The sequence below is a fragment of the Pezoporus wallicus genome, unplaced genomic scaffold (assembly GCF_028554395.1).
Source record: "Pezoporus wallicus isolate ANWC-B61680 ecotype Strahan unplaced genomic scaffold, APGP_CSIRO_Pwel_v1 contig_5935, whole genome shotgun sequence".
Lineage (NCBI taxonomy): Eukaryota > Metazoa > Chordata > Aves > Psittaciformes > Psittacidae > Pezoporus > Pezoporus wallicus.
In genome coordinates, this window is record NW_026637215.1 from 430,940 (window position 1) to 441,701 (window position 10,762).

The 10,762-nt window shown below is 43.6% G+C and overlaps 1 protein-coding gene across 3 annotated transcripts in view; it reads right to left on the minus strand.

The window, feature by feature from the left end:
• HDAC11 (histone deacetylase 11) overlaps positions 1 to 10,135 on the minus strand; it is a 31,933-nt gene extending 21,798 nt beyond the window's left edge. The window contains exons 1-4 of one of the 3 annotated variants that reach the window (XM_057404178.1): positions 10,079 to 10,095; positions 8,860 to 9,023; positions 8,301 to 8,449; positions 5,148 to 5,248 (exon numbers count right to left, since the gene is read on the minus strand). In XM_057404178.1, the coding sequence (XP_057260161.1) occupies positions 5,148 to 5,248; positions 8,301 to 8,449; positions 8,860 to 8,927 (318 nt within the window). In that variant the 5' untranslated portion in view covers positions 8,928 to 9,023; positions 10,079 to 10,095. Of the gene's footprint in view, positions 1 to 5,147; positions 5,249 to 8,300; positions 8,450 to 8,859; positions 9,024 to 9,418; positions 9,435 to 10,078 lie in introns of those variants that run through there. The other 2 variants (XM_057404180.1, XM_057404179.1) reach the window with 2 other exon arrangements.
• Positions 10,136 to 10,762: the final 627 nt, after the last annotated feature.

The following is a 10,762-nucleotide window of genomic DNA, read 5'->3' on the forward strand; positions in this document are numbered from 1 at the left end:
GTCAGTTTTGGTAAAGTCCTTTTGCAAGATACTTTAGCTTTTAAACAAGCATAATGTAAAGAACTGGGTTCAATCCTGTTGTTCTAAAATGGAATCAAAAAGGTCACATTGGATAAAATACAATTTGATCTCAAATGTGAATGATGATCACAAATTCTCCCATAGTTTTAACACAGTTTAAAAATATTTTAATCTCAATGGGAACAAGTGGGAGCAATACAGACTCAAATGAACACGTACCCTGCTGCAGGTTTTGTGGTGAATGCAAGAAATCCATACATGGTACGAGGAAAGAGTATGCACAGCTTTCTGTATGTAGCTGAGGATGCTCAGAGAGCAGTGCCAAGCCCAACAGCTTTCCCTGCTTCAGATGCAGCCCTTGACTGTGTTTGTGGAATTCCTAACATACTGGGGAAGAGTCAGGTGACTGTGAGGAAAATCCTGCCATTCAAGAATGCAGCTATAGACAAATTAAAATGCTTCCCCCAAACCACCACTGTAATAATAGAGAAATACATTGCCTCAAGCTGTGGACAGTTTTGTGCTATTTTAATTCAATGTGCTGATTTTGTTTTCCAGCATTTCTTGCAATAACTCCTCAGAACAACTCTGTACATACTCATAAAAAGGAATTAAAAGCAATTATTTGATTGAATACTTTTTCACACTGTAAAAATAAAAGATAATTTTGCACAGATGAGGACTACATCAATTACGTTTTCCAGGCTGTCAGCTGGCTTCTGTAACACGAGTCTTCACACACAGCAGTCTCCTACGACAGAGAACCAACCCTTCACATTTTGTTTAATCACTACATTTTTGCATTCAAATTGCACATATCAGAATAATGCCAGTGACTATTTCGTTTGGTAGATACTTGCTCTCATTCAGCCACCATCAAATGACTGACTCCAGTAGCATTTTGTAAACATGTAGTTACGTAACTGAACAGAAATGAAAACTTGGTCTGGATTCAGGGAAGAGTATCATATATAAATTTAATAACACATCTTCACTTCCTCTTTAGTTATCAATTCCATTTAACTCTTCTTTATTTCTATTGCTCATAGCAGAAGATTTTTTAAAAGTGATTTACCTTCCTGTGTTCTGCATAAATAATTCAATGCATAAACTTAAGTTTCAATTTTATAAAACTTCCACTCCCTGTTAAAAGGAGTAAAGAAGCCAGGTTAACCCTTAACCAGGTACATTCTCCTTTAACACACCTCCTACTCAGTTAACTACTAGGCAGGTATTATTAAACGTGGCTAAGTGCCGCAACTAAGGTTGCATCCAAAGTTACATCCAACAAAGTTACAATCCAACAAAAACCAAACAAACCAACCAACCCATCACCAGCTTCAGAAGTCCTTAATTTTCCTTGATTATGTCAAAACTTTCTAACAGCATAAACATTTAAAGAGGATATTCTTGCAGGACTTTATCTTTGAAGTATTACCACTATCAACTTTAGTTCCTTAACTACAAAACCATCTTTTTAGTAAGGTTAAATGACTTTCCAAATCGTTTCAAATTATTAGTGCTCGAGGATTAAAAGTTACACTGAAAAACTAATATCAGGAAAAGAAAGCTGAAATAGTTACTGATATATCTGGATTAATACAAACAGCACATTAATGATCAAAACCAACCCCTGATGTACTGCTTTGTGTTAGGCATTCAGTGCATTCCAGCATTATGAAATACCCAACATCACATCAGGTTTTTAGGAAATGTGCAATTTTGTCTAATATCTAAATTTCAACTGCGTTTAAATCTTTGTTTCCTACAGCTACTCCCAGCTCAAAGGAAAATTCATGGACTTGTAATTCCAACACCAAGCAACTGATGTAATAATCAGAAGCTTGCCTCAGACAAAGCTATTTAGATCCATCTTCAAAAGATACTGAAAGTATGTCTTTAGCTTGAATTACTTCAGATAATATCATAAAGGTGAGTAGGAAGATTGTAATTTTCACAAAAAGCTTCCAGATCAAGGTATGAACACACTATTGGCACTGGGAATGAGATACTGTGCTGGCAGCCATCAGCGGTACCCAGGTAACACCACCCAAAAACCAACCAGCCAAAAAACAATTTGGGTGCATCAGTCTCCCACCAATGAGGTGGAAATATTAAAAGAAAAAATAAATAAATCACTGCTAACCAAATGCTACCTTACCCTGAAGGGTTTTACTAGTCACTTCAGCTGCAAAGAATGCCCTGCAGCATTTGGGCAGCAGTGCAAGCACTGAAACCTCTCAGACATTGTCCCCATGACTGAGTATTCTTGTTCAGTTTTTGTATATTCCCACAGACCTTCACCTGACACATTAACATGCACATGAAAATTTAGGTAAAAGGGATCTAATTCATTTTTCTGCTCTCATGACCTTTTAAGTTAACATTTTGTAGTAAATCACCACTCACCTTCAAGAATTTCTCACCAATGAAGCTTGAAAAAATTGAGCCAGAAGGCACATCACAGGAAGCAGAGAGAGTGCTGACAGCACAAGCACCACATCCACTAAAGGACTGGACAGGGGAACCATAAGCACACTGAAGGAGCCCACTGCATCCAAACTAAACCCACGTTTTCAGCTGCAGTCACCAGTGCAGTGCACACAGCCCAAGCAGCATCCCATGCTGGTTTAACTCAACGCCAAATGAAGCCACAAGTATTGCAGGCTGAACTGGGTATTTTATGAGGCTGATTCTACTGCCTTCACACCCCAGAGTCTAACCCTCTTCCCCAGCACCCCTCTGACACCACCACCAGACAGGCAGGCAGGTATCTCAGGTCTCTTGGCAAAGGCACTCACACCACCAGGCAAGAACCAAAGCCCACAAGCACTTGAGCACCAGATACCACTCTTTGTAGTCACATCAACCCACTTCTCATGGGTATAAAACCTCATATTTCTAATAGAACTATTAATTTAAACCTACAACATTCACAAATATGTAAAACAGACTTGGATTTGTAGTTCAACTGATGGGTCACCTGTTTTGGATCACCTTCAAAAAAGCACCTCTTGCATTCCACTGATGCACAAGCGTCACCCTCCTCATTTGCATTTCAGTATTTGCACATTTATAACAGAGCTTCTCACATATAAAAATGGTTCAAATGAAGACTTGCACTTTCTGAAACCTGCTTTAGCCTCACTGCCAGCCTTCTTCCAAACTTTCACAGTGCTGCTGTGCAAGAAATTCATCATTTTACATACCACTAGAAAAAGGCAGTAAGTGGAAAAGTACTGCAAGCAAGTTATCCAAAGTCCAGTCAATATCCTGGAAATCTAAACTCTTCAAAGGAACAACTGAGGGGGAAGCACCCAAATTCAAAATGCCAAATGCCATGCTACCTAAAGCAGGCAAAAAGGGAGACCTTTCCTTCCAACACATACCTAATGTCCAGTACAGCTTGATCCACTTTGTGCACACCGTTTTGTTTCTCTTCAACCAACCTCCAGCCAGCTCCTCCAGCTGCTGCTGAGGTACCAAACAGCACTTCTTGCAAGAGTATGAAATTTCCTACCAAATTCATGCTCAAGTTTTACATGAAAAGTACTCAAGTGATCCATTACTTTAAGAGAGCTAAGCTTTCCCAGAAAGGCAGGCACCTTTGTAGCCTTCAGAGCTGATCTAATACAAACCTATATCATTTATTGGTATAGGTCTGTCTTGGTCTGAATTTATATATAGAAAAGCAGAGCAGACTTTGGCTAAAGCCATACAGAGGCTACCCAGGGATTTTTCATGTCTAGCTGTGTTCTTTTCAGTTTGCAACTGAGCACTTCTATTTTCACTGCTTGACAGGAATTTGCTGGCCCAAGCAATTCAACATCTTCCAGTTTCTACAGCTGCAGGAAATACTCTCAAGGATAGACGCACAGTTCATCACACCTGAAAGCATACCACAGTACTGGTTTTGAACACCAAGACACAAGTTATACAGTCAATTCCCTGTGAAGCCATCCTGTAGGTAATGAAAATAATATTACGGTATTCCAAAGTGTGCTATGCACATTACACCCCGCTTCAAAGATGTGCTTCAGTGGAAGAGGTAGGTGGTTCTATGGAATTAAAAGCTCAATATCAAGAATAGCTGCAGTAAGATCAAATCTAATGATGTATGAAATTCTATATAACTTTAAAGCACAGAAAGAAGCGTAAGACAACTCAGAAAAGGAGTAAGAGTGAAAAAGGTTGACACAAATAGAGCCCTTACACAGAAAAATAAGACATTCCAGAAATAGCAGTACAAGGACTCTTTCACTGCAGAAGGGCAAAGGTGACCAAAATAACTCCCTTTGAATTATGAAATGGAAGATTACTTCTTATACAAATCCCTTCTCTGCCCTCCAAGAGTCGCAAAATAAAAGCAGCGTCACCTGCACTCATCTGCTAATTCCACCTACAGATGACTTAATATATTCAGACACAGAGATCTCAAGTTTGTGTTTTAAAGCTACATTTAACAAGCAGATGTTTCATCTAAAAATGCCCAGTGAATACTCTTTAACCCCTGTGAATATGCAATCTTATATAAGCTGGTACTAGAAACCTTCACAGATAATGTGCAAGGTTATGTACCTACATCTATCTTTCAACTCTCTCAATACTCCACTGATACAGGCAGCGTCTAAGTAGGAAGTCATTACTCCCCCCACAACAGATTGACAACAGAATCGCCATGTGAGTGCTCTTTTAAGATTACATAAACCCTGAATTCACAGGGCAATCCTTGCATTAAAAAACACCCAAGGAAGTACTTCATTTTAGTGCTCTGCAATGTATTTTCAATTTCAGAAGAATTTAGTAGAGTAAATCAAAACTTACACTGTTGAAGACAAACTCTGGTACCAAGAAGAATATAATTTACATCTCAAGCATTAACATTTTCCTTAGGTTCATGTATCTAACATGATAGACCACCTTTTCTCTCTACCCCTCTCTAGTGTGAATTGCTTACTATGCCTATGGTTTTCTTTCCGTCTTCTCAATGTTACCAAATATTACCAAAATGTATCACGTTATAGTATGTAAAAGTGGATTCTGTAATAAATCTAGTAGGATATCTGTTGCCTTTGACACTAATTCTAGACAGTTTGCTTGAAAAACAACATGAATGAGTACAGCACCTTCAATTTATTAAGGTAGCGTCTTGTGTGAACAACCAAGAGATCTTCTTCAGTGGCTTCCCGTGCCTGTACAATCAAGTCATCTGCAATTAGTTTTTCTTCTGAAACAGGAGAGAAATATCAGTTGGCATTGCATACCATCACTTTCCATAGTCCACCCTGCCAAAGAAGCTACTTTGACCTTGACATAGTAGCCTCATCTGTAATTAAATCACTGAACTAACTTTTGTTCACTCATTGTTCACAGAGTTTCCAAATACAGACCCTCCACACACATAAGCTGTTAGGGTAGTGTGCATATGATAAACACTTTGCAGGAAGTTTTCAGAATGTAACGATAGTAACTTCTTGTTTAAACTGAAACAAAGGACAGGTAGTGACAGAGATACACAGACACAAAAGAATCACAAGACTACTGACAGTCTTGATACACTGGGAAAATCTTAGTGCTCATAGCAACAAATATTCACCGTTCTTTAACATGCTTTAAGAAATTCCACAGCTGATGCTAGTATTTAATTCCCTAAACCAGGGAATTAAAAAAAAAAAAAATTGAGAACAAAACAATTGCTTGGATGTTGATAGAAGCAAACACTTATGCTTAGCTAGGGTATTTCTGTCACACCTCTACCTTCATTTAATGTTAAGAAATACCAACGACCAGCTCTTAATTCTTCCCCTTAGAGACCAAAGTACAGTTTAGTTAAAAACTTATTTTTATAAGAGCAAGTTACAAAACATCATTCCAAAATCTCAGAACATGATCACAGGTCAATTTGAAGGCATACATCTGGATATCCTGCCAGGAAGTTCAAGTCAGAGTCAGCTTAACCAGCCCAGCAGCGCCGAAGAACCAGGCTGCTTTGCATCTGATCACACAAATGACAAACAGATCATGCTGATCTCCCCATACAAATGTTGATGCTGAATTGCTGCACAGCTGCAGCTTTCTAAGACTGTACCTCTTCTCCAATTTTACACTTGCAGGAGGAAGAAAACAACTCATACATGCGAGAGGTTTTGTTCTGAAGTGTTAGACAAGAACAGCACCTGCAACAATATTTGTTTTGGCATGCTCATATTTCTCCTGACTGAGGCTTAAGAAACTTTTCATTCATTCATTCATTCAGACAGACACCACACTGCTAACAGTGCCATTCCTGAGGAAGAAGGGAAGTGTGGAAAGATTCCCACTGGTGATTTTCTAGAAGGCAGCAGGGAACAGGGTAGATCACCTGTCACCAAGAGCTGCTGCAGAGCCAAAGAAAACCAGGAGCGCCCTGGGGTATCCCGTGGCATCTCTCTCCTTTACAAAACAAGGACAGGAAAACAATAGGAAAAACTGATTTTCTGCGAAAGACTAGGAGTAAAAAGGGGACACTTCACTCAGAGAAGAGCTAGAGGAAAAGCCTTCCTACAGTAGGAATAGAAAGGCGACGGTTTTGATTATTTAATAAAATGGTCACAGAATCCAAGACTAAATTATTTGAGGTTGTTAGAGAGAAGATCCAAACCTCAGCCACTCAGTGGAGTGTTAACATGTGTCTAACCAAGGTTAGACGAATACAAGGCAGCCTGAAAGCACAAGGGCAATACTAAACTGGAAAGATCATCACCTGGAGGAGTCTTTAGGACCACATAAATGGAGAGGCTCATGGAAGGGGCTTGGCTCTCAGACAACCTTGGCCTTTTCCCTTGATGAGCAAGCTTACACTTTAGGTGAAGAGATGTCAAAACTTTATAGGCCCTCATCCTTGCTTCTGACACCTGTATTTCCTTAATGCATTTCTGCCTATACCTTCCAATTTGTTCAAAGCAGCAATAACAAAAATCACAGAAAGTTCTGCCTATCATCAGAACTCTTCCCAAACATTAACAGAATAAGGTTGATAAGGAATGAATTTATACAAGCTGCACTTACCTTTCATCCTGAAAAGCACCATTTGCCAACAGACTGTTCGCAGCCTAGTTGAATAAGTTACATCCCACAGCAAGCTGGTCGTTAACACCCACAGTTTCACAAGGAGTGCCCTAGTTCTTGCTACACCAGGTGTAATGAAAGCACAAGGAAGCTTCACACACTGCTCCCAAACTGCAATTCAGGTCTTGCAAGCCAAAACATTTGTAAGCTTGCAGTGAACATTGGAAGCATTTTTCATTTCATTGCTACAAAACTAAGTCTGTGTTGTTTTAGACCTAGGCTTGGCCCTGAAAAGAAAGAAGAAACTGGAACTGCAAACAGCAGTTACCCTCAAAAGGATACTTGGGGGAAATACTGCTCTTATACATGAATCTAGAACTGAAAGAAAGAGTTGGCATCATTAGAAATCTACTGAGTATGAAAACACAGCACACTGAGCTATGTCCGTGAGGCTCCAACATTCTGCACCTAACTCAGGCTGGGCTCAAACACAAGGTTCTGGTGCTCACTTCAGAGGTGGAAACAGTTCTCAAACATCCCACATGAATGTTTCCTGTAAAGGCCAAGCAAGGAAATTCTGCTCACTTCATGCTTTCATTCAGATTGCAAAGAAGAGAAGTATTTTCAAATGGTCTAAGATACTGCTATGCTCCCATTTCTCCTTCCTCCTTTCTACTCAGTCTTGTAAAGCTCTGGTCCAGACTAAAATGAACCATATTAGTTACTCTGATGAGTATTATTCATGCCACTGGGGAGAGCAAATAATTTAATGAGCTTGAATTTTCAATCCCAGTTCATGAGCTTCACTCTGCAGTGACACCATGACTGAGCTGAAACCAGACTGTGGGTTTATTCAGTGGAGCGGGATAGAAAATACATTTTCAAAGAACCTGAAAGGCCCTGGTGTAGGATGCTAGCTCTAACATCACAATTTTCTCTCTTAAATACTTCAGAGACAAGTTCTTCATCAATGTGTATGTAACACATGGCATCTGACTCACCTCAGAAATGCTATAATCAATTTAACTTCCTAAGATTAAAGTGTGCAAATATGTAAGAACACCAAAGCACTCCAGATAGTACTAGAGTGCAGCTTACATCTACACAAGGAGCAATGAAGACGTACAGTCACTATTATATCAGCAATTATTAACATAAGCCTGAACTAACTGCAGCATTTCTGTTGGCTTTTGTGCAAATGTTGGTCTAAGAGGTACTTTCCATTGTTTTACCTTTCAGGAAATTGATAACTTTTCCCCATTTCCCTGCATCGAATGGATGCAGCTTCTCAAGTCCCATGAAGGTGATGTTGTAGTCGGGAGAATAGATGATGGGCCAGCATGCTGATGGGGGATCCTCATACAACTCAGTTCTGTGAGGCCTTGGAAAGCAAAAAACAAACTAGTCACCACTGGTAGCAACTGTTCACAAAGTCAAATGCTTTTCTACTAAAATCCCAATTTAGAGTCATTATTAATACCAACTTTACATTAGGAATGATTCCTGAAGATGCTATTTCCAACAGTTACGGAAGAAAACGTAACATTTGGTCATTTAACTCGGCTTCAGCAGTAGGGTGTCAGGGAGAGGAACATCCTTCACCTCCAACCAGTACAGTTACACTGCTCATTAATGAGTTATGCATACCCACTTCATTGCAGACATTAATTTATGGAAACACTTGCTTCTCCCCACTTGTCTTTCAAGTCTATCAAGCAGTACCTCTACCCTTAGAAGGTGTGTACAGTTTACAGACCACATAACCTTCAAACAACACGTAACTAGCCTCACATGTTAAAGCCTGTATTCAAACACGACTGAAAAAGCCAAACCACACTGCTCCTACAGGACACCCCCATCAAAACAAGGTTGGCAAGACTTCTAGGATCCTTTCCTTGGAGCAACAGATTACTTTGTGACCAGCCCAGCAGAAGTAAAGATGCTTGGGTTTGTACCTGCATAGCATACAACCACAGGACATAATCTCAGCTCTAGATCTCATGTGTGTAACCCCTACCAACGCTTTCTTTTACACCCTCCCCTCCAGCTTCTTGTATTCCCCAGCTACAAGGGGAGGGAGCAGAGCCAGCTCAGCTCGGAGCCCTCCTTCACAACCAGTCCACCGAACGGGCAAGCAATGCCTGCTCTGCATTCACAAACACGCACCCCCGGGGTTCGGTGGATGCCTGTGCTCACACAGTGTCAGTGGGCAGCCCGGGCCCCAGGGGGGTTCTGTGCTCACTCTCGGCCCATTCCACCTCCCTTCTCCACCCCAAGGCCCCTGGTTCCTGCGCCGAGACCTCTGAGCCCCCAGATATAGCTGAAGTTTCCAAAAGGCTTCACAACTTACCGAGCAAGACAAAGGCATCTTTGTCAGGTGAACAATACAAACAGGAAAAAAACACCCTTATTTCCAGCCTTAACATGCTCAAACCCACCCTTTTAAAACCCATCAAAAACCAAACAAGAACGCCAGACACGAGCACAACAGAGGTTTCCAGCCGCCTGCAGCCCCTGTCCGCACACGCTGCCCACCAGCAGAGCCAGGGCTCGGCGGCGCCTTCCCTCCCACCGCGCAACAAGAGGCGGCTCCCGTACAACTGGATGTGCCTCCGGCAGCGCCACGGCACCGCGAGCCCAGCGAATGGGACCTTCCCCCGGGTCCCCCCCAGCGACCCGCGCCCTGCCCTCGGCGGAGGCCCAGCACAGCCGGGCCAGGGCCGCTGGGAGCAGGGCACAGCGGGGACCTCCCCGTGTCGGCCTGAGGCCGGGCTCGGGAGGCCTAAACCGCGCACCTGTCGGGGCGGGCCGCGGCGATGCCGCCGCCTCAGCCCGCCCCGCCGGGCCCATCTCAGGGCTCTGCCGCGGACAGGGGCGGGCCGCGGGCCCCGCAGCCGGGAAGGCCTCGCCGAGCGCGGCCGCAGGCAAAGCCCTCCTGCAGCCCCGAGAGCCCCAGGCTGGCGGAGAGCCCGCCCGCGCCCCGAGGCACCCCGCGCGGTGCCGTACTCACATCCCCCCGCCGCGCGCGGAACGGGGCGCCCGCGGCCCGGCTCCGACAGCCCCTGCGGCCCCGCCCGCCGCTGGGCGGGGACACGGAGCGGCCGGGCAGGCCGGGGCGGGCGGACCGAGGCCCGGAGCGGCGGCACCAGCGGGGAGCCCCGGCCCTGGGAGAGGGGAGGGCCTGGGCTCCGCGCAGGGGGGTGTGATGTTACATTGGCGGCTGCTGCCAGGAGTTGGCATCACGGAACCACAGAATCCCAGCCTGGTTTGGGTTGAAGGGACCTTAAAGCGCATAAAGGCAGGGACCCCTTCCACTAGAGCAGCTTGCTCCAAGCCCCTGTGTCCAACCTGGCCTTGAACACTGCCAGGGATGGGGCAGCCACAGCTTCTCTGGGCACCCTGTGCCAGCGCCTCAGCACCCTCACAGGGAAGAGCTTCTGCCTAAGAGCTCATCTCAGTCTCCCCTCTGGCAGGTTAAAGCCATTCCCCTTGGCCTATCAAGGCCCTCACAACCATTCCACACAGTGTCTCTGGATGGGAAAACAGGATTCTTATTACAAAATAAAATCAACAGGATACCATCAGGTGAGGACTTATAGCAGGTCAGCAGCAGCATGAGGAAAGCAAATGTGAAATAGTGGTGGTACCTAACTGGGCAGCAGAATTCCCACTGGTTTTGGCACATCAAGGCTTC